The following is a 24,931-nucleotide window of genomic DNA, read 5'->3' as shown; positions in this document are numbered from 1 at the left end:
TTTTGTACCAGCTGAACATTGAAATCAATTAAAACAGGAGCCAGCATAAAGTTGTCACATTGCCTGCATTACATTGAATGGGCACAGGTTAATCATGCATCATGGTGCTTGTGGCTATTTTTGGGGCTTTCGAATTTAGCCCACAAGATGTCTAATTGCTTTCACAAAATGGTGGATTAGATACAAAGCTGGAATAGACAAAGCTAGGAGTGTCAACCAAAGGGAGAACGTTTAGGAAGAAAACTGCAGTGTTATGATGCTGAAAGCTCTGTCTCTAATGGAAAATATTGTTTCAGAATTTATTTTCACTTGTCTTTCAGTTGCTTTGGCTGCATACAAATGGCTAGTTTGCTACCTGTTGCGTGAAAGCTTCATGAAGTTGAATGATGAGAAAAATTCAGGAAAATCAGATTTTGAATGCAGAAACAACAGTCAGGTAAATGGTTTGTGGTGAGAAATCGTGGAAGTGGCTATATCTTTGCCGTCACTTTATTACCCAATAATTTAACCGTTTAGTAATTATTTGATCAAAGTTATGTTTTGCAGATGAGGGAGGAAATCAAATATGAATAGGCTTGTGTTATGAATGCACTGGGAAGAGGAAGTCCAGAAATGGTACCCAATTTCTCATCAAGGAGTAAACAGATGTTATTGCACAGCTTTGTTGAAGAGAGAATAACCAGATATATTTAGAACGTGTTAACATAATTACATTACTTCAGGAACACTTAACAACACATATAAAAGTTATACACACTGGAGCCCCTTAGAGAGTTTTTCATTTCGGCTAGCTGAGGCTAGCATAAATAGTAAAGAAAACACACTTTTCATCTCTTGAAGGAGTCCCTGGTGTGTGATTTGCAGGCCAGAGGTTTAAGCTCCTACCCCCGCCCCCCAATGGGTTTGGAGTGTAAAATTGAATGGTTGGGATTCCTTCTGGAATCCTGCCTGCTCTGACCTGCACGCAATTTAACGCCAAGGTGGGCAGGGCCTCGGATGGGAAGTCCACCCTTTCCCCAATTCAGACCCTTAAAACTCAAATTCCAGGCTGGCGGCTGGATGATAGATCTGGGGTGGGGGGAGCCCTAAATTAAACGAAGTTTGATCTTGGGCGGGAATGTGGGGTGTGTCTTAATTATAAGCCAGCCCCCTTAGGGCCCAGTGACCTCCAGAACCCCCCACCCAACCTGTGCCATGAGGCCCTGATCTTCCCCCTCTTCATCCCCCATGCTTTCCATATCAAGATTAGTCCATATTCAGAATCACCGAATTGTTACAGCACAGGAATAGGCTCTTTGGCCTGTTGTGTCTACACTGGCTTTCTGATGGAGCAATTTCCTAGTGCCACTCTTACCTTCTCTCCATAGTCATACATATTCTTCTTTTTCAGCTCATAATTCAATTGCCTCCTGAATAGATCGATTGACCTTGCCTCCGCCACACACTCAGCAGGCCTGAGATGTTTTGAAGTTGAGGTGTTACATTGTCTGAAGAACCTCTTGAGGTTGCAGAGTTGCCTCTGCATCTGCAATGGCTTCCACTGTTGAATTGTCAGAGGTTGCTTTAAAAGATGAGCATAGTATGTGGAATCAGGGTTTACACAAAGGAGAGAAGATTGCTTACTTCTTTCTGCAGTCTGGCACTTTTATCAGCCTGATTTCTTTACAGCAGACCAGTAGCTGTTTTTGAATCCTGTCTGACTTTCCCTGGATGAAGCCTTTTTTCCAAATGGTTCCTTGTGGATTGACCTTCTTCCTGTCTTTCAGTGATTTTTTTTCAGGTAAAGCAAGATGGCCATCTTTATCATGTGACCTGCACAATAATGCCAATTTACTTTCCATATAAGACAGGTAGTAATTCCAGTACAGTTATCCAAAGTCTCCTTACCCCATGTATTGATGAAAAGGATCACGGTTATTCCCATCTTACAGTTGCTTATCAGTCTTTGTGTTTGGAGGAAACCCATCAACTCTTTTGGAACACTCATTGAGTTTGAAATGTGTACGTATAAGGAAGCCATCCTGGTCTCCTCGGGAAGTAGGAGAAAGATGATTGAAAATCACACTTCTCTCTGGTAGCCTGGAGCCATTTTGAGAACAGATTTTCTACTCATTCAAACGTTTTTTTAAATGTGACCGTTAGAAGTTTTTTTTAAACGTTGTAGTGTCGTAACTGCACAACGTGACAATCTTTCCCTTTTGGCTAAGATCATTGTTCGTCCTTCAGTTTTGGCAAAGCCCATCTTCATTTGTCATCCTGGCATTGAGCTGTGTGGCTGATAAGCCCTATCATAGCACAAAAGCTTCTAGAGCAATGGGGACAGGACAATGAAGCTGGTAGGTAGTTGGGGGCACTGTTCTCATGGTTTTTACATGTGTTGTGCTTGTTTGGAGCTGACACTATCCATTGCTCCTCGTATGCTGATGTGGCATTGGCATCTGCATTTCTCCAGCCTGAGCTGTCCTGGGCAAGGGTCTCCCATGGTGCAGTGTTAATTTTGAAGTCCTTGAGGGAGGATTTCAGGGTATCCTTGGAACATGTCTTCTGGATGCCACGGAAGCGTGCTGTGTTCTGCAGTTCACCGCAGAAGATTTGCTTAGGGAGTCGGTTGTCAGGCATTCTAGTGACATGTCCAGCCCAACTGAGCAGTTTTTGTCATAACAAGATGCTGACCTTGCCGGTTCTCCCGATGACCTCTGTGTCTTCAACTTTGTCTTGTCACTTGATGTTGAGGACCTTGCAGAGGCAGCAAAGATAGAAGCTATTGATTTTCTTTGCATGTCGCTGGTAGGGCAGTCCAGATCTCACTCGCATAGAGAAGAGTGCAGTGGGTGACTGCTCGGTAGACTTTGAACTTGGTTTTTAGGCTCACCCCTCTACGTCCCCATACTGAATGGTAACGTCTTCCGAAAGACACACTCGGCAATTCTGGCATTGGTCTTGTCATCAGTATGAACACAGCGTAGAGAATGCTGCCTAGGTAGGTGAACTTATCCACAGCGGTCAGCTGTTCAACGTTGACTCTCCCTGTCGGCTCTTGATAGAGCTTTCCTGGGGCAGGTTGGAGCATGACTTACATAGAACATACAGTGCAGAAGGAGAACATTCGGCCCATTGAGTCTGCACCGACCCACATAAGCCCTCACTTCCACCCGATCCCCCAAACCCAGTAACCCCTCCTAACCTTTGTTTTGATCACTAAGGGCAATTTTGGACACTAAGGGCAATTTATCATGGCCAATCCACCTAACCCGCACGTCTTTGGACTGTGGGAGGAAACCGGAGCACCCGGAGGAAACCCACGCAGACACGGGGAGAACGTGCAGACTCCGCACAGACAGTGACCCAGCGGGGAATCGAACCTGGGACCCTGGCGCTGTGAAGCCACAGTGCTAATCACTTGTGCTACCGTGCTGCCCCTCAAATGAAGTTACTGTGAAACGCCCCTAGTCGCCACATTCCGGCGCCTGTTCGGGGAGGCTGGTACGGGAATTGAACCATGCTGCTGGCCTGCTTTGGTCTGCTTTAAAAGTCAGCTATTTAGCCCAGTGTGCTAAACCAGCCCTTTAAACAGAAGGACTTCTACCTTCTTTGTGCTGATGGTGAGTCTGATGTTATCACAAGATGTGGAAAACAGGTCCATAATGTTCTGCATATTTACCTCACTTCCAGCGTTCAGTGCACAGTTATCAACAAATAGAAAATCACGCAGTCTATCAACGAGGACCTTGGTCTTGGCCTGGAGGCATCACATGTTGAAAAACTTGCCGTCTATTTGGTAGTTGATGTCTATGCCTGGGTCCTCATCCTAGAAGGTGTCAGTGAACATGGCTGAGAACATGATGCTGAAGAGAGCCGACGGCAATATGCAGCCTGTTTCACACTATTGGTGACAGGAGAGGGGCCAAAGTCACATTGTCATCAAGGATGCAGGCTTACATGCCATCATGGAACTGTCGAACTATCTGGATGAATTTGTCTGGGCGTCAAACTTGCTCATAATCTTCCATAAGCTTTGGTTGTCGATAAAGGTGATGTATAGGTCAGCATTTTGTTCTTGGCATTTCTCCTGCAATTGGCAAGCAGCAAACACCATGTCGCTGGTTCCCCTATCTTTACTTAAACCACACTGGCTTTCCGGAAGTAAATCTTGCTCAGGATGTAATATGAGCCGGTTTAAAAAGATTCTGGCAAGAATTTTCCCAGCAATAGTCAGGAGAGATATTCCTCTGTAATTGTCACAGGACTGGTGGTTGCTCTTGTATTTGTAGATGTGAACAATGAAGGCTTTTTAAAAATCCTGTAGAAAGACGCCTTGCTCACATGTGACCTGGAAGAGCTGGGTGAGCTTTCTGAGCAACTGTGATCCACTGTATTTATAGATCTCATTTGAAATTCGATCAGCTCCAGGGGCTTTGCCTCTTGATACTTGGTGTAAAGCTTTCTCTGTTTCCAGCAGTGCGGGTGGAGTGCCGAAAGCAGTGTTGGTGTTTACCTGGGACAGCTTATTTATAGCTTCATCATTGATATGGGATGGTCAGTTGAGGACGTTATTGAAATGTTCGGCCCATCTTTCCAGGATCCAGGATTCTCTGTGAATAGCATGGTCTCACCAGCACTGAATAACTGAGAAGAGCTGGCTTACTGATGACCAAAGACCATCCTCACAGATTCATAGAAGCGCTTCATGTCATTTTTGTCAGCATAGGTTTGTATTTCGTCTGCCTTTTGACTCAGCCACTTGTCCTGCGTCTCATGAAGTCTGCGTTGGACAGTGTTGCAGATGTTGTTATATGCAGTTTTTTTGTCTGTGGACTTATCATTTAGATACGCTTTATGTAATTTATATTTTTCTTCAATAAGATGCTCGATCTCAGCGTAATTTTCATCAAACCAATCCCAGTGTTTGCACCTAGTGGGATCGAGTGTCTCGTAAGCTGTGGCATACACAGTATCCCGAAGAGAAGCCCAGATGTCCTCGGATGTTGGCTGAAGATCATTTAACCTCTTGTCAGGATCATAAGGGAGCTGCTGTTCGTTATAGTCAATCTTAAGTCTTGAGATGTTCAGGCGCTTGGGAATCTTCTTCCCGAGAGGGTGTCGCTTTGGCTGAACATTTTAGAGATGGCAGGTCTGTGGTCAGTCCAGCAGTCAGTGCCATACATGGCCTTAGTCACCCTTACGTCCTGTCTGCCATTCTTCCTGACAATGACATAGTCGATGAGATACCAGTGCCCAGAGTGAGGGTGCTTCCAGGACTACTTATTTCCGTTTGGGAGACAGAAAACTGCGTTGATGAGAAGAAGCTCATGCTCAGCGCAGAATTTCAGGAATAGAAAACCATTGCTGTTGCCTTTCCCAATTACAGTTTTGCCGATAACCCCTCCCCAAGTTTGGTGACCTGTGCCGACTCTGCCGTTAAAGTCACCTAGTATGATCAGCTTGTCTGACATTGATGTCGCTGTAGTCAGGAAGTGGAGGTTTTCATAGGATTTTTTCTTGAAGACTTCAGGATTGGTCACTGTGGGAACATATGCGCTAATGGTAGCTTGCTTCGTGCCTGCCAGTAGGATCTTAAGTGACATGTGGCGGTTATTTAGCCCCTTTGGGAGGATGGTCAGCTTGTTCACCAGTTCATTTTTGACTGCAAAGCCTGCGCCAGACTTGCGCCAGTCCTCTATGGCATGACCACTGCAGAAAGCATATCCTGGCCCTATTTTCCTGAGTTGACCTTCCTCTGCATGGCGCGTTTCGCTGATTGCGGCATTATCAACTTTGTATCGGACTAACACTCTGCCCATTAGAGGAGTTCTCTGTTCTGGTCTATCAGTTGTCCATGAGAGTGCACACATTCCATGCACCAAAAGTGGATGTGTCATATGTGCTTTCTTTCTCTTTTTGATATTGCTACTGTTAAAGTGAGAAACATGCCAGCTGTGGTAAGCTGGCCAGGTTTTGGTAAAGATAGCAATTTTTGGGGCACTTTTCTAGCCCCTTCATCAAATTAGAGAGATGAGCAGTGCGGTCAAGAAAAGAGCTGCTCAGTCACTCAGGTGGCTGCTGGGTTTCATCCCCACTTTGGTTCAGTGAAGGACGACCCTGTGGACTGTGCCACCTGTGTGCAGGTTTGCAGCTAAAGCTCCCGGTTAATCACACCTGCTGCTTCGTCACCCACCAATCTCAACAGGACTTGAGGTTCAATGGGTGTATGAAGATGACTTACGTGTGAATTTGATTTCGGTGAGGAAGAGTTGTGCACCATCAGCCTCAATCTCCACTCCCATGTCTGCCTGTATCTAATGGCAGGACAGAGTCCAAACGGCTAGAGGTAGAACGGGGCGCAGTGGATGACCAGGACATCTTCAGAGATTTATCTTGCTCTTCATGTTCCACAACACGTTGCTGATTCTGCCTTCCAGCCTTCTGAATCTATTAGTGGTTCTCTCTGCGTTGTCTGCTAGGAATAGACTTCACATGCTCAGTTAGACCAGCCCTGTCTCACCAAAGGCTTAGGCCTGTCAGCTATCCTCACCTGGTTTACCCGCCTGTCGAGACTGTTTTCCAGGATGTGAACAGTTAAGAGCTGAGTGTCAGGTGATGTCCAATGCAGGCAATCTGCTCTGAAAAGACCACAATGTGCTCCCCTGTCAGTGATTCTAGCCCCAACTGTGACACCCCTTACACCCCTCCAGCATCAAGAATCAGATCAAGCCCAAGACCAAGTACAATGCCTTTTCTTGACAGCTTGGATCTTGTATGTCTCTCTTGTGGGAACCATCAATTGATGCAATTTGAATTTGAATTGTTTTTTGGAGCAAGCAAGGGGATGGATTAAGGACTTGTCCAGTCCAGGCATTGCATTTGTAACATCAAGAAATGAATAACATATGGCAACAAAAGCCCTGACATTCTTCCTTCTCTCTTGCAAGAAAAGGTGGCTCACAACGGGAGGGAACAAAGTAGAACTGAAGGGATACAGACACATCTGTGTCACCCGAGCCCTCCGGAGGAGATTTGTGAAAGCTGAAGAGGTAGTGGAGGGTGAGCGAGTGCTGTGCCCTCATAATAGTGGGCTAGTGGAGGCCCCAACAAGTCAAACGTGAACACACACTCCAATGAGCAGTGGAGGACTTCCCCTCCATTGGGCAAGTAAAAAGGCCAAAAGGTGGAACTATTGCTTCAGGACACAAGTGGTCTGCTCCATAATGCTGCTTAACTCTTGTTATAGATTACCTATCTTGCACATATGAGTGGCTGAGGGGAGTCATGAGTCAGATGCACACACAGTCATCGCACTGAAGCATTGGGCTGAATTTTCCTAACCCTTTCGACATAAACTGGGAAGGGAGGAGGGCTGGCAATATGGCAGGGAAGGTGTCGAGAGGGGAGCCCAATGTCTTCCTGACGAGGTATATTGACAGCAATGGGAGCCTCAGCAATGCAGGCCCCTACTGGGCTGTCAATTGAGGCAATTCATTATTCAATTAATGACCACTTCATGCCCACACTGGCAGTTACCCACCTTATGAGGGCCTGCTGCCACGTTTCAGATCACCAGCTGAATCTTACTGGCCATCTTCCACTTGAGAATGGAGCAGGCTACAATCTTTCAAACCAGTGGCACCTTACCAGAATCAGTCAGTGCATCATAAGGCAGAACACAGACTCCGTACAATAAAGAGCACAGGGGTTAGTTTCAGCAGAGTGGCCACTCATAACCTGGCCCCTTCTCCAGTCAGTGCTGACACCAGAACCTCCACCAGAGAGCGAGCATGGGGCCCAGCATTCTACCACAGCACCTGGCCTGGGAACATTCCATTCCACAGGAGAAGTCACTGCCACTGACAACATAATGCATCATCTTGGAAATATTGTTCTGGAAAGGCAGCACCTTATTCGGAAAACAGGGAATAAGCCTGTTCATTGTGACTCTTTTTTTCAAAGCACTCACCCCATTGCCTCAATGAATGACGTCCCTCTCAGTTGGAATCTTTTTTCTTCCTGGCATCAAGCAAAGCACTGAGGTTGCAGGCCTCACACATTTGCACATGCAACATCAGCTACCTACATTCAAGATGACGCAGAACAAACAAAGACAGAAACAAACTTCCCCCCCCCCCTCTTTCCCTGGTTCCTTTGCTACTGATATTGTGGTGCATGATGACATGCACGTACACATATACAGACTAGATACTAGCAAAGAAAGAAGAATTGCGTTCTAATCCCCTGGATTACTTTCTTTGGCCACTGGGAGATTGATGTCGATTCTGATAGATTCCCAGCCATTTCAGGAGGGTTAGCAACTGGGTGCACAAGTGAGAGCTGGGATGGGTTTAGGTCAGGTGGTGATATGGCATAGGATGAATACGGGGGCGGGGGGGGGGGTGAATATTAAAGTTTTGGTTTGGACGAGGGGAGATGATGTTGAGAGTACTCACTAAACATAGCTTCCAATCCATTGATAAAGTACTCTGTAGATGCAATATAAGAACTAGGAGCAGGAGTAGGCCATCTGGCCCCTCGAGCCTGCTCCACTATTCAATGAGATCATGGCTGATCTTTTGTGGACTCAGCTCCACTTTCCGGCCCGAACACCATAACTCTTAATCCCTTTTATTCTTCAAAAAACTATCTATCTTTATCTTAAAAACATTTAATGAAGGAGCCTCTACTTCTTCACTGGCAGGAATTCCATAGATTCACAACCCTTTGGGTGAAGAAGTTCCTCCTAAACTCTGTCCTAAATCTACTTCCCCTTATTTTGAGGCTATGCCCTCTAGTTCTGCTTTCACCCGCCAGTGGAAACAACCTGCCCGCATCTATCCTATCTATTCCCTTCATAATCTTATACGTTTCTATAAGATGCCCCCTCATCCTTCTAAATTCCAACAAGTACAGTCCCAGTCTGCTCAACCTGTCCTCGTAATCCAACCCCTTCAGCTAGAGGATTAACCTAGTGAATCTCCTCTGCACACCCTCCAGTGCCAGCACTTCCTTTCTCAAGTAAGGAGACCAAAACTGAACACACTACTCCAGGTGTGGCCTCACTAACACCTTATACAATTGCAGCATAACCTCCCTAGTCTTAAACTCCATCCCTCTAGCAATGAAGGACAAAGTTCTATTTGCCTTCTTAATCACCTGTTGCACCTGTAAACCAACTTTTTGCGACTCATGCACGAGCACACCCAGGTCTCTCTGCACAGCAGCATGTTTTAATATTTTATCATTTAAATAATAATCCCTTTTGCTGTTATTCCTACCAAAATGGATAACCTCACATTTGTCAACATTGTATTCCATCTGCCAGACCCTAGCCCATTCACTTAGCCTATCAAAATCCCTCTGCAGACTTCCAGTATCCTCTGCACTTTTTGCTTTACCACTTATCTTAGTGTCGTCTGCAAACTTGGACACATTGCCCTTGGTCCCCAACTCCAAATCGTCTATGTAAATTGTGATCAATTGTGGGCCCAACACTGATCCCTGAGGGACACCACTAGCTACTGATTGCCAACCAGAGAAACACCCATTAATCCCCACTCTTTGCTTTCTATTAATTAACCAATCCCCTATCCATGCTACTACTTTCCCCTTAATGCCATGCATCTTGATCTTATGCAGCAACCTTTTGTGTGGCATCTTGTTAAAGGCTTTCTGGAAATCCAGATATACCACATCCATTGGCTCCCCGTTATCTACTGCACTGTTAATGTCCTCAAAAAATTCCACTAAATTAGTTTGGCACGACCTGCCCTTTATGAACCCATGCTGCGTCTGCCCAATGGGACAATTTCCATCCAGATGCCTCGCTATTTCTTCCTTGATGATAGATTCCAGCATCTTCCCTACTACCGAAGTTAAGCTCACTAGCCTATAATTACCCGCTTTCTGCCTACCTCCTTTTTTAAATAGTGGTGTCACGTTTGCTAATTTCCAATCCGCCGGGACCACCCCAGAGTCTAGTGAATTTTGGTAAATTATTACTAGTGCATTTGCAATTTCCCTCGCCATCTCTTTTAGCACTCTGGGATGCATTCCATCCGGTCCAGGAGACTTGTCTACCTTTAGTCCCATTAGCTTGCCCATCACTACCTCCTTGGTGATAACAATCCTCTCAAGGTCCTCACCTGACATAGCCTCATTTCCATCAGTCACTGGCATGTTATTTGTGAAGACCGACCCAAAAAACCTGTTCAGTTCCTCAGCCATTTCCTCATCTCCCATTATTAAATCTCCCTTCTCATCCTCTAAAGAACCAATATTTACCCTCGCTACTCTTTTTTGTTTTATATATTTGTAGAAAATTGTTGCTTTTATTTTATTCATTTACGGGATGTGGACATTGCTGGCTGGGCCAGTATTTATTGCCCATCTCTAATTGCCCCTGAGAAGGTGGTGGTGAGCTGACTTCTTGAACCGCTGCAGTCCCTGTGGTGTAGGTACACCCACAGTGCTGTTAGGGAGTAAGTTTGATCCATCAGAAGTGAAGGAACAATGATATATTTCCAAGTCAGGGTGGTAAGTGACTTGGAAGGAAACCTCCCGGCGGTCGTGTTTTCATAGAAACCCTACAGTGCAGAAGCAGGCCATTCGGCCCATCGAGTCACCACCGACCCTCTGAAAGAGTACTTTACTCAAGCTCACTCCCCACCCTATCTCATTAACCCATTACTCTAACCTACACACCTTTTTGGACACTAAGGGGAAATTTAGCAAGGCCAATCCACCTAACCTGCACATCTTAGGACTGTGGGAGGAAACCAAAGCACCCGGAGGAAACCCACACAGACATGGGGAGACAGTGCAAACTCCACACAGACAGTGTCTGACGGCTGGAATTGAAACGGGTGCCTGGCGCTGTGAGGCAGCAGTGCTAACCATTGTGCCACCATGCTACCATGCTGCTCTTGTCCGACTGTGCTATTGACTTATCCATTAACTGTAATTTTTCAAGACAATGGAATGCAGAGTCTTAAACCTGAAGTTGCAGAATAGGAAAAAACAGTGACATAGCTCAAATCCATGCCGAATAAATACAAATTTGGTGGTACAAAAGCTGCGATTATACTCCGATATCAAAATTAGGATTATTTTTAATAAATTGTAACTTTGAACAATGCCAAAAGTTGGATGGACATATAACTTTAAATTGCAAGATCATTGTGTTGCACTATCTTCAGAGACCCAAAGCAACAGCTGAATTCACTCAATCTTTTACTTCTGATCTCACAAGGAAAACATTTTCTGAAGGGGATGTTGTCTGATGTTTCATTCTGTCGGAAAGGGCAAAAAGCGTGTCTTGTGTTGCGTAGCAGCAAATATCACAGTGAAAACAGACATTAAATCCATAGGAAATTCTGCTTTCGGCAGATGTTGAGCTAACACTAAAGAAACAAGTTTGTTATTCACATCTTTTTTGTGAGTTATTTAAACATGTAATCAATAATCAATCCTATATTTCGATTTCTAATTTGCCAAGTATCTCTGGTTTGATTTGCATTGTAAAGCTTAGCAGTAATAATTTTATCTTTGTCAGTCAGTGATTATTTCACTGTTTTTTTTTTTAAATATATTTTATTCAAGTTTTTTGGCCAAACATAACAATACGTAGTGTTTCTTTTACACAACAGTAAAGCAATATAAATAACCGTGGCCAGTTTTAAACAAATAAATAAGTAATATGTAAACAAAAACAAAAAACAAAACTAAATGGCAACTGCCTTGTCCAAAATAAATACTCTCCAAAAATACAATCCAACAATCCAATATACAATTACATATACCAAATACCTATACATATACAATAACATCCCTGAGAGTCCGTCCGATTCCTCCCCCCCCCCTCCCCCCTGGGTTGCTGCTGTTATCTACTTCTTTTCCATTCCCTCTATCTTTCTGTGAGGTAGTCGACGAACGGTTGCCACCGCCTGGTGAACCCCTGAGCCGAACCCCTTAACACGAACTTAATCCGTTCTAACTTTATGAACCCTGCCATATCATTTATCCAGGTCTCCACACCCGGGGGTTTGGCTTCCTTCCACATTAACAATATCCTGCGCCGGGCTACAAGGGATGCAAAGGACAACACGTCAGCCTCTCTCGCCTCCTGCACTCCTGGCTCTTCTGCAACCCCAAATATAGCCAACCCCCAGCTTGGTTCGACCCGGACCCCCACCACCTTCGAAAGCACCTTTGCCACCCCCACCCAGAACCCCTGTAGTGCCGGGCATGACCAGAACATGTGGGTGTGATTCGCTGGACCTCTCGAGCATCTCGCACACCTATCCTCTACCCAAAAAAATTTACTAAGCCGTGCTCCAGTCATATGCGCCCTGTGTAGCACCTTAAATTGTATCAGGCTTAGCCTGGCACACTAGGACGATGAGTTTACCCTACGTTGGGCATCAGCCCACAGCCCCTCCTCAATCTCCTCCCCCAGTTCTTCTTCCCATTTCCCTTTCAGCTCATCTACCATGATCTCCCCCTCGTCCCTCATCTCCCTGTATAGGTCCGCCGCCTTACCGTCCCCCACCCATGTCTCTGAGATCACTCTATCCTGCACTTCCTGCGTCGGGAGCTGCGGGAATTCCCTCACCTGTTGCCTCGCAAAAGCCCTCAATTGCATATACCGAAATGCATTCCCTTGGGGCAACCCATATTTCTCCGTCAGCGCTCCCAGACTCGCAATCGTCCCATCTACAAATAGATCTCTTAATTGTACTACCCCAGCTCTTTGCAATGCTCCAAATCCCCCATCCATTCTCCCCGGAACGAACCTATGATTGTTTCTTATCGGGGACCGCACCGAAGCTCCCGTCCCTCCCCTATGCCGTCTCCACTGCCCCCAAATTTTCAATGTAGCCACCACCACCGGGCTTGTGGTGTATTTCTTTGGCGAGAACTGCAACGGCGCCGTCACCATTGCTTGCAGGCTAGTCCCCCTGCAGGACGCCCTCTCCAATTTCTTCCACGCCGCTCCCTCCCCTTCTCCCATACACACCATTGAAACATTGGCGGCCCAGTAGTACTCACTTAGGCTCGGTAGTGCCAGCCCCCCCCTGTCCCTACTACGCTGCAAGAATCCCCGCCTCACTCTCGGGGTCTTCCCAGCCCACACAAAACTCATAGTGCTCTTCTCAATTCTTTTGAAAAAAGCCTTCGTGATCACCACCAGGAGGCACTGGAACACAAAAAGGAATCTCGGGAGGACCACCATTTTAACTGCCTGCACCCTACCTGCCAATGACAGGGACACCATGTCCCATCTCTTGAAATCCTCCTCCACCTGTTCCACCAACTGTGTTAAATTAAGCCTATGTAATGTACCCCAATTCTTGGCTATCTGGATCCCCAGGTACCGGAAGTCCCTTGTTACTTTCCTCAACGGCAAATCCTCTATCTCTCTGCTCTGCTCCCCTGGATGCACCACAAATAACTCACTTTTCCCCATGTTCAGTTTATACCCTGAAAAATCCCCAAACTCCCCAAGTATCTGCATTATCTCTGGCATCCCCTCTGCCGGGTCCGCCACATATAGCAACAAATCATCTGCGTACAGAGATACCCGGTGTTCTTCCCCCCCACCCCCCCGAAGTACTCCCCTCCACTTCCTGGAACCGCTCAGTGCCATGGCCAGGGGTTCAATCGCCAATGCAAACAATAACGGGGACAGAGGACATCCCTGCCTCGTCCCTCTATGGAGCCGAAAATAGTCAGACCCCCGTCCATTCGTGACCACGCTCGCCATCGGGGCCCTACACAGCAACTGTACCCACCTGATATACCCGTCCCCAAAGCCAAATCTCCTCAACACCTCCCACAGATAATCCCACTCCACCCTATCAAATGCTTTCTCGGCATCCATCGCCACCACTATCTCCGCTTCCCCCTCTGGTGGGGGCATCATCATTACCCCTAGCAGCCTCCGTATATTTGTATTTAGCTGTCTCCCCTTCACAAACCCAGTTTGGTCCTCATGGACCACCCCCGGGACACAATCCTCTATCCTCATTGCCATTACCTTGGCCAGAATCTTAGCATCCACATTCAGGAGGGAAATGGGCCTGTATGACCCGCATTGCAGCGGGTCTTTTTCCTTCTTTAGGAGGAGCGATATCGTTGCCTCTGACATAGTCGGGGGCAGCTGCCCCCTTTCCCTCGCCTCATTAAAGGTTCTCATCAGTAGCGGGGCCAGCAAGTCCAAATATTTCTTATAAATTCAACTGGGAATCCGTCTGGTCCCGGGGCCTTCCCCGCCTGCATGCTTCCAATCCCTTTCACTACTTCCTCCGTCTCAATCTGTGCTCCCAGCCCCACTCTCTCCTGTTCCTCCACCTTAGGAAATTCCAGCTGATCCAGAAAGCACATCATTCTCTCCTTCCCGTCCGGGGACTGCGCTTCATATAATCTTTCATAAAATGCCTTGAACACTCCATTCACTCTCTCCGCTCCCCGCTCCACCTCTCCCTCCTCACCTCTCACCCCCCCAATCTCCCTCGCTGCTCCCCTTTTCCTCAGTTGGTGGGCCAACAACCTACTCGCCTTCTCCCCATATTCGTACTGTACACCCTGTGCCTTCCTCCATTGTGCCTCTGCCTTACCCGTAGTCAACAAGTCAAATTCTACATGTAGCCTTTGCCTTTCCCTGTATAGTCCCTCCTCCGGTGCCTCCGCGTGTTGTCTGTCCACCCTCAGAAGTTCTTTCAACAACCGCTCCCTTTCCCTACCCTCCTGCTTTCCTTTATGTGCCCTAATAGATATCAGCTCCCCTCTAACCACTGCCTTCAGTGCCTCCCAGACCACTCCCACCTGTACCTCCCCATTATCATTAAGTTCCAAGTACCTTTCAATACACCCCCTCACCCTTAAACACACACCCTCATCTGCCAATAATCCCATGTCCATTCTCCAGGGTGGAAGCTGTTGTTTTTCTTCCCCTATCTCCAGGTCCACCCAGTGTGGAGCATGATCCGAGATGGCTATAGCCGTGTACTCCGTCCCCGTCACCTTTGGGATCAGTGCCCTTCCCAAAACAAAAAAATCTATACGTGAAAATACTTTATGTACATAGGAGAAAAACAAAAACTCCTTACTCCTAGGTCTACTAAATCTCCAGGGATCTACTCCTCCCATCTGCACCATAAAATCCTTAAGCACCCTAGCTGCAGCCGGCCTCCTTCCAGTCCTGGACCTCGATCTGTCCAGCCCTGGGTCCAGCACCATATTAAAGTCTCCACCCATTACCAACTTCCCCACTTCTAGGTCCGGGATTCGTCCTAACATACGCCTTATAAAATTGGCATCATCCCAGTTCGGGGCATACACGTTCACTAATACCACCGCCTCCCCTTGCAGTTTGCCACTCACCATCGCGTATCTGCTCCCACTATCCGCCACTATAGTCTTTGCCTCAAACATTACCCGCTTCCCCACTAGTATGGCCACCCCCCTGTTTTTTGCATCTAGCCCCGAATTAAACACCTGCCCCACCCATCCTTTGCGAAGTCTAACCTGGTCTGCCAGCTTCAGATGCATCTCCTGAAGCATAACCACATCTGCCTTAAGTTTCTTTAGGTGTGCGAGTAACCATGCCCTCTTAATCGGCCCGTTCAGCCCTCTCACATTCCACGTGATCAACCGGGTTGGAGGGCTCTTTACCACCACCATCACCCCCCCCCCCCCCCCCCCCCCTCCTTGACGACTAGCCATTTCCTTTTTCAATCCAGTTCCTCACCCGGTTCCCACGTAGCTGTATCCCCCCAAGGCGGCGCCGCCCCGACCCCCCCCTCCCATACCAGCTCCCCCTTCTCCCCAGCAGCAGCAACCCAGTTAACCCACCCCCCCCCCCCCGCTAGATCCCAAGCTAGCGTAATTGCACCCCCCATGTTGCTCCCAGAAGTCAGCAAACTCTGGCCGACCTCGGCTTCCCCCCGTGACCTCGGCTCACACTGTGCGAGGCCCCCTCCTTCCTGCTTCCCTGTTCCCGCCATGATTACCATAGCGCGGGAACAAAGCCCGCGTTTCCCCTTTTGGCCCCGCCCCCAATGGCCGGCGCCCTCAGCTCCTCATCCTCCCTCACCCCCTCCCCCACGACATGGGGAAGAGAGAGACGTTACAAGGTCGCAGGTTTAACAACCTGGGAAGTCCTCTCTTCCCCCTTTTCCCCCCTTCATCCCACAAATTCACCCCCCCACTTTTGTCCCAAACGTTCTTTTTCTGGCCCGCTCACTCCAGCTTCTCCTCGACAATAAATGTCCACGCCTCGTCTGCCGTTTCGAAATAGTGGTGTTTCCCTATATGTGTGACCCACAGTCTTGCCGGTTGCAACATTCCGAATTTGACCTTCCTTTTATGCAACACCGCCTTGGCCCGATTAAAGCTTGCCCTCCTTCTCGCCACCTCCGCACTCCAATCTTGATATACGCGGATCACCGCATTCTCCCACCTACTGTTCCGAGTTTTCTTGGCCCATCTGAGGACCATCTCTCTGTCCTTGTATTGGAGAAATCTCACAACTATTGCTCGAGGAATTTCTCCAGCCCTCGGTCTTCGCGCCATAGCCCGATAGGCTCCCTCCACCTCCAGCTGACCCGTCGGGGCCTCCGATCTCATTAACAAATGCAGCATCGTGCTCACATATGCCCCGACGTCCGCCCCTTCTGCACCTTCGGGAAGACCAAGAATCCTTAAGTTCTTCCTCCTCGCATTGTTCTCCAGCACCTCCAGCCTTTCCACACATCTTTTGTGTTGTGCCTCGTGGATCTCCGTTTTCACCACCAGGCCCTGTATGTCGTCCTCATTCTCAGCAGCCTTTGCCTTCACGACCCGAAGCTCCTGTTCCTGGGTCTTTTGCTCCTCCTTTAGCCCCTCAATCGCTTGTAATATCGGGGCCAACAGCTCCTTCTTCATCTCCTTTTTGAGTTCATCTACGCAACGCCGCAGGAACTCTTGTTGGTCAGGGCCCCATATTAAACTGCCTCCTTCTGACGCCATCTTGCTTTGTGCCTGCCTTCCTGGCCGCTGCTCTTGAGGATCCACCGCAATCCGGCTACTTTCCTCTCTTTTTTCCATCCGTGTCCAGGGGGATTCCCTTCTGGATTACCGCAGTGTTATTTGCCGTTAAAATTGCCGATGGGGCTCCTATTAAGAGCCCAAAAGTCCGTTCCACCGGGAGCTGCCGAAACGTGCGACTTAGCTGGTCATCGCCGCACCCGGAAGTGATTATTTCACTGTTGATATCCAACAATATCACCACCAGGGGGTTGGGCCTGAGACTTAAGAAAAGTTGTTTTTGTACTTTTTTTGCCAAAAATAAAGCCACATGGCTAATTAAGTACAGATGAAGATGACAAACTCAATTGACATTAAAATGATTTCAGGAATGCATAAGGAATATGGAGTCAAAAGTAACTTATTCCAACATATCTATAAATCTGTGCAGTGCAAAATCTGGAATGTGTTATGGGTGAATAAAATACTCCAATACAACAATATTTCTTACATTAATTGGGTTGAAACATTAATATTTTGTCATCCGTCACTATCCAGGACAAAGCAGTTCTGCTTGATTGGTACTCCATCCCTGTCTTAAACATTCATTTCTTAAACTATGTGGTACTGTGGCTGCAGTCAGTAATATCTACAAGATGCACTACAGCAACTCACCAAGGTTTCTTCGACAGCACCTCACATACCAATGATCTCTGTCATCTAGAAGGACATGGGAAGCAGGTCCATGATGAACCATCCCCTCCAAGGCCTAATTGATTCTTCTTTGTCACCTATTACAATATGGGAGCACCTTGACAATTAGACTTGGGCAATAAACATTAACCTTGACAATAGCACCTGAGATTGAATTCAAAAAATTGATCCCTACAGAAATAAGTCTAGTTTATTTTTTTCTTATAACATTGCTGTCAAAGTGCATGCACATGCAGTGAATGCCCATAACACAATACACATTACACTCCTTTTCAGATCGTGGTCCAATTTATTTTTGAAGGCCTCAGTTGACCCTGCCTCAACCACACTCCGTGCATTCCAGATCCCTATCCACCTGCTGCGTGAAAATGCTTTTCCTCATGTTGTCATTGTTTCCCTTGCCAACTACTGTAAATCTGTGCCGTCTGGTTCTCTGTTCTTCCACAATGGGAACAGTTTCTCCCTACCTACTCTGTCCAGACCCCTCATGATTTTGAATACCTCCATCAAATCTCTCAAATTTCTCCAAGGAATAGCCCCAACTTCTGTAATCTTTCTCCATAACTGAAGTTCTTTGTCCCTGGAATCATTCTCATGAATCCTTTCTCTAATTCATTCACGTCCTTTCTAAAGTGCGGTAGTCAGAACTGGGTGCAGTACTGCAGACAAGGCTGAACTAGTGATTTGTACAGGTTTAACACAACTTCCTTGTTTTGGTACTCTGTGCTCCTATTGACGAAGCTCAAGGGCTTTGTATCAGCAGGCTAACCTTGCACAACATCAGACTGAGCTTCCACTGCAGCACCCAGATTTTCAATGACTCTTATTTGTGCTGTAATGGAAGTTGCTGCATCATTGTTTAGTCTGCAAGTGAAATGGACCGGGGTGGGGACATGGCAGGGAGGGTGTTCATGGGAGGGGGTGGTCGGCCGGGTGGGGGTGGGATGGGGTATCCGTGCCCCTGGCCAGGTCCCCTAGCCGGTGAACCTGGAGGTGATTAGAATGTCCCATGCGCACCTGCCCAAGCAAACACGTTGTGCAGCCTCCTGTGCCGGCCCGGGCCCCATGTCCTGCCCATCCTCCTCGTCGGACTAGGCCTGACATTCATCCTCCTCCTCTAGCATGTCGCCCTTCTGCTGCACAATGTTGTGGAGGATACAGCTGGCCACCACGATGTTGGAGACTCTCCTCGCACTCTACTGGAGGGATGCCAAAGCATCGTTCGATCACACCCCTGGTCGCAGCATGGGCGACGTTGTAGCAGGTCTCTGGATGGGTCTGTGCCTCCGGAGAGGCATTATCAGCCACAACCACAGCGGATAACCCCCATCACCCAGGAGCCAAACCCTCAGCCAGGGGTGCACCTCGAAGAGGTCGGGAACCGTCAAGTGTGCCAGGATGAAGGCGTTGTGCACACTGCCCAAGTATTGGGAACAGATGTGCATGATTTCAGCTGCACGTTCATCAAGTGGAACCCCTTTTGGTTTCTGAAAATGGGTGCGTCATGGGCCAGTAAAACATAGAACATTACAGCGCAGTACAGGCCCTTCGGCCCTCGATGTTGCGCCGACCTGTGAAACCACTCTAAAGCCCATCTACACTATCCCCTTATCGTCCATATGTCTATCCAATGACCATTTGAATGCCCTTATTGTTGGTGAGTCTACTACTGTTGCAGGCAGGGCATTCCACGCCCTTACTACTCTCTGAGTAAAGAACCTACCTCTGACATCTGTCTTATATCTATCTCCCTTCAATTTAAAGCTATGTCCCCTCGTGCTAGACATCACCATCCGAGGAAGAAGGCTCTGTCCACCCTATCCAATCCTCTGATCATCTTGTATGCCTCAATTAAGTCACCTCTTATCTTGTAACTTGTAACATCCTTCCACACTGTCCACAACTCCACCGACTTTAGTGTCATCTGCACATTTACTCACCCATCCTTCTACGCCCTCCTCCAGGTCATTTATAAAAATGACAAACGGCAGTGGCCCCAAAACAGATCCTTGTGGTACACCACTAGTAACTGGACGCCAGTCTGAACAGTTCCCATCAACCACCACCCTTTGTCTTCTTCCAGCTAGCCAATTTCTGATCCAAACTGCTAAATCGCCCTGAATCCCATGCCTCCGTATTTTCTGCAGTAGCCTACCGTGGGGAACCTTATCAAATGCTTTACTGCAATCCATATTCACCACATCGTAGAGCGACATGCATCACGTCGCTCACCCCTGGACCCGGGAACTCGGCGATAGCAGCAATCCCGCTGCCTGGGCTCTATTCACATTGAAATTGATATATTGTGCCAACCGGGTATATAGGAGCTCCATGACGGCGCGGATACACCTGTGCACCGAGGTCCGTGCGATTCCAGACAGTACCCCACTCGGCACCTGGAAGGACCCCGTGGCGTAAATGTTCAGGGTGACCATCGCCTTGATGGCCACCGGGAGCGGATGTCCTCCCCCATTCCCCCACAGTGCCAGGTGCACCATGATCTGTCAGATATGTCTCAGATATGGGCTGCACGGTAGCACAGTGGTTAGCACTGTTGCTTCACAGCGCCAGGGATCAAGGTTCCATTCCTGGCTAGGGTCACTGTCTGTGCGGAGTCTGCACGTTCTCCCCGTGTCTGCATGTGTTTCTTCCGGCTGCTCCGGTTTCCTCCCACAAGTCCTGAAAGACGTGCTGTTAGGTCATTTGGACATTCTGAATTGTGGCGACTAGGGGATTTTCACAGTAACTTCATTGCAGTGTTAATGGAAGCCTACTTGGGACAATAAAAGATTATTATTAACTCCAACTAACCGCGCAGGCCTCTGGCTGTGTGGCTGAAGGCCATTGCTAATCGGGAATTGGCAATTGTTAAGTGACAGCTTCACACATCCCAAGTGGATCCCCATGGGTAGGCGGGCCATGTAGCATGTGCGGCTCATTGCCCAGCATCCCAATCACACCTTCATGCATGGACACTGCTTGAACACAGCGGGAGGCAGCACCACAGACACAGCGGCCAATCTTCGATCACCCAGGGGATGGGATCCAGCCCCTGGCACATGTCCGCGGCCAGGTGTGCGTGAGCAGGGCGTGTTGGGTGGGGGCAAGGGGGGCATGTCTTGGGGAATGTGGCATGGGATTGGTGGTTGTCCCGCATAGTGGAACAAAGAGCCAGAGGCGTCATACTGGTTGTGGTGAGGGTATTTTAATGCTCCTCGTACATGTCTACATCACTGCCCTACTATTCCAATGGTTCTGCCCCACCATTCCCACCCTCCCTCCATCCCCCTACGATGTCCCCTTCCACTCCGCCCCAACGCACACTCCAATCCTTACCCCACATCCCAGTGCCCTGAGTGATCCCCGATGTGCTTGGCCTTCCTTGCTCTACCACTATGTCTAGGTGTATCCCCAGGATGCACAACAGAGGTGGAGGCAGCCAGCTGCTTACCACGTCCTATGGCCTTCGATGCCCCTGGTGGGCGTCCTTTGGGGGCTCTGGGGTTGGAGGGCCCCGAAGCACTTGTCGTTGGCACATGCATAGTCGTGCCGCCCTGTTCCAAGTGCTGGCTGTGAGACTCGGCCTCAATCCCACCAGAGCAGACGGTGAAATTTGAATTCAATAAAAACAAATCTGGAATTTAAAGCAATGTCTCATGGTGACCATGAAACCATTGACGATTGTCCTTTAGGGAAGATGATCTGCCGTTCTCACCTGGTCTGGCCTACATGTGACTCCAGCCCCACAGCAATGTGTGTCATAATATACACCAGTATATCGTGGTGCAGACACACACTGATGGACATACAGTGGGACCAATCAACACACGCAACACCGCAGCCAATCACCAGTGAGAGCACACGCACTATAAAGACAGGGAACATCAGAATTCCCGCTCATTCGAGTAGCAGCTAGCTAGGAGCACAGAGCTCACAACCTGCAACACAGACATTCACCATGTGCTGAGTGCATCAACTGGTTAGGACAAGGCAAAAGTCTTTATTTACCCACAGTTCAAGTGTGTTTAATAGTTAACCTTTTAATAAATTAGTGTTGCACTACTTTAAGTGTTGGTGACCTGTATGTGATCCAGAACACCCAACACATCAATGTGGTTGACTATTAAAAGGCCATTCAGTTCGAGGGACATTAGGAATGGGCAATAAATGCTGGCATTGCCTGCGCACCCACATCCTGAGAACGAATAAAGAAGAAAGAAATGCTGCTGACGTCATACACCACTGCGGTCACCACCCTAGCAGTGTTGGCCTCGGTCCCAATCATTGCCGGCAACATCTCCTGCGCCTGTAGCCTCTGGGACCCCTCCAATTGGCTATGGATCTGCTGGAGTGTCACTGACATCTCCCTCTGAATGTCCCAGCTGCTCCCTAACATGTCCATCAGCTCCGGGTAAATATGTTCCAGAGGCTCAGTATCTGACTGGGACCTATTGGGTCCTGGGACCCAACAGCCCTCCAACTGCTGTCTCGCCTGGGGGTTTCTGTCTCCACCTGATGTGCATCAGCAACTGTGTGGTGCTCACCAGATTGTGCCCCAGAAGACTGTCCACTAACATTTCCCAATTAGGTGCTTGGCTCTGCGCTGCTGGATGGTAGGGATGACAGCTGTGACTCATCGACTGTTCCATCCTCGGAACTCCCCTCTGAGGTGTGCTCATGGGAGGCAGGGGATAGGGCCACCCCAGATGGGCCTTTGCCATCGACTGGAGGACCTATGGGAGAATGAACACGTGGTTAGTGGGAGGGATGGATCAATCTGTATGGCATTAACAACCCACGTGTGACAGTCCATCCGGGTGGGGCCCAGTGGATCCACTGGTGTGAAGAGTGGGTTGAGGTGGCAAATAGAGGGTTGGGGGGTGGGAGGGTGGGTGGTCTGGTCACGTTGGGGGGCGGAAAGGGCCCGGGAGGGGGGGGGGGGGCGGGGTGTCAACTCACCGGTGTTGCCTGATGTAGGTCGTTTGACCTTCATGTGGCACTGGAGGCCAGTCCTCCTGGTTACGCTGCCCAAGCTTACGTCCACTCCCATTTCGTTCCAGATGGCACTGGCTGTCCTGTGGCTCACCCTCTGGGACCCTCAAGGGAACAAGACATCCCTCCTGGCCTCCACCGCATCTAGGAGCCTTCCCCGGTCCTCCTCCCGAAACCCTGGGGCTGGTCCTCTCGGCGCCATGGCTGCGAGCTGAGCGGGGTTGATTATACAAGTGCTACTCGACCTTGTTAGCGGGGGGGGGGGGGCTGGCGAACACGGTCCCAACAAATCGGCTGCCGAGCCTCATTTGCAGCGTGAAGCTAATGAGGCCTCGTTAAGTGGACCAATTGACATGAATAGTGGGCAGCCTCGTCAGGTCGAGTGCTGGGAAGCTCGTGGCAGTTCCTGCTCGCTACCACACGTAGAAGTCCATCTGGAAAATTGTGCTGGACTACCCAAGAGTGCGGTGGATGCCAGGACATTGATTACATTTAAGGAGGAGATAGACAGATTTTTAATTGGTAAAGAATTGCAGGGTTATGGAGAACAGACAGGAAATTGGAGTTGAGGCCAAGTGAGTTGAAGTTAAGAGATCAGCCATGATCGTATTGAATGGCAGTGCGGCTTGAGGGGCTGAATTGCTTACTCCTGTTCCTTGCTCTTATATTCTTGAATTTGGCTTCTTGTAATTGTGGTCCCCATATTCTAGCGCAGCATCCAGAGGTAGCGCTGTTTCCATTTTCTGTATAATGTCATAAGCTTTAGTATTGGTAAATGGTCCAAACGTCACATTATTTTCTCCTCCATCAAGTCTTGATTTTTTTTTTCTAATTTTAATAGCGCAGCTCATAATTCTCCAGAAATGTATCTTTTCATCTCCCTTCCCTGCAGCAAAGGCAAGAAATTCATATCACTTTATCATCCAGCTGACCATTTGTTCTTCATAAGAATAATTTCCAAATAGATCATTAGCTTTTAATCCGACTGTAAAAGACATTGGGTTCCTGGAACACTGGGAGGTACATGTCCATGTGAGTATCACGCAGCTAACTAGATTTAAATCACATTTTGGAAGGGTTTCCTTTTAATCTGCTATTTTCCTTTTAAAAATTAGTTTTGTGGGATGAATTGGTGTGTGCTTGTTTCCATCTGCTCTTCAACACTGGTGTTTAGTTAAGCAAAAGATATTATCTTGATTTCTCGAGGAATTAAGGGCTATGGAGAGAGAGTGGGTAAATGGAGTTGAAATCAGCCATGATTGAATGGTGGAGTGGACTCGATGGGCCGAATGGCCTCACTTCCGCTCCTATGTCTTATGGTCTTATTATTGTTATGTTTTCATAATTAATATCCTCTTATCGCATACTGAAGTCCTTACAAAGGTGTACACACTGGAGATTGTACTTGGTTTTCTGTATTTGCAAGCACTAATATACTCTCAGCACCTAAAGAAATCTCCTTGGTTTCTTTAAAATACTGTAATTGGCACGCTTTCAGCAGACACTGAATGTCTTTCAAAATCAAACAGTGTCAGAACCTGTGGGCTGGAAATTAGCTGTGTTTTTGGGGCTATTTGTGACCTGCCAGCACTCGTTCAGATCAAGGTGGGCAACATGCAAAGTTTGTGTATCCACCTCATCTGTATGCTGGCTCTAGATGGTGTGCCTCCACCACTGCTGTCTGCTCTTTAACGCTGCCAATAAGCTCTGCACACAGCATTGTTTGCACATCATGTGGTGCAGTCAGCTTGCTCTCTTAAAAGCAGGCTGTATTTTAAAGGGAAACTGCAAAAAAAGTTACTGGAATTTAAGTTTTTGAAAATTGAATATTAGAGCAGACAGAGGGATGTAAAGTGACAAATGTAATGCTGAAAGCATGGGACGTGCAACTGGGCAGCAAGAAAGGGGCCATTGTGCTGCGGAGGGTAGGGGGGGTCACTCAAGGACCACCCTCAGAATGGCGTAGGACCTCATGGCCAGGAAGACAACTGCAGGAATCTGGACCAGAGGACCTGACAACAGTACCACAAGAGGTCTTAATGACCTCACATGTACTCAAGGTCAATAAATGCAACTGCATATGACATCTCCTACCCACAGCTCCATTAGCACCTCATGCTGTTCAATGCACCATATGCCTGTCACTCCCTCGTACTCACAACTTATGCCTAACAGCAGTTACTCTACCTTACCTTGCAGGGAAGGACACAAGTGAAACGTGGAACTTGTTCAA

At 48.0% G+C, this 24,931-nt stretch overlaps 1 protein-coding gene across 2 annotated transcripts in view; it reads left to right on the top strand.

Annotated features, from left to right (window-relative positions):
• acox3 (acyl-CoA oxidase 3, pristanoyl) overlaps positions 1-24,931 on the top strand; it is a 267,755-nt gene that overhangs the window by 204,315 nt on the left and 38,509 nt on the right. For both annotated transcript variants that reach the window (XM_072495914.1, XM_072495915.1), the window contains exon 14: positions 321-436. In XM_072495914.1, the coding sequence (XP_072352015.1) occupies positions 321-436 (116 nt within the window). The remainder of the gene's footprint in view (positions 1-320; positions 437-24,931) is intronic.

Source organism: Scyliorhinus torazame, chromosome 3 (assembly GCF_047496885.1).
Source record: "Scyliorhinus torazame isolate Kashiwa2021f chromosome 3, sScyTor2.1, whole genome shotgun sequence".
Taxonomy (NCBI): domain Eukaryota; kingdom Metazoa; phylum Chordata; class Chondrichthyes; order Carcharhiniformes; family Scyliorhinidae; genus Scyliorhinus; species Scyliorhinus torazame.
The sequence above is the reverse complement of the archived record's forward strand: the minus strand, read 5'-3'. Positions and strand labels throughout refer to the sequence as shown.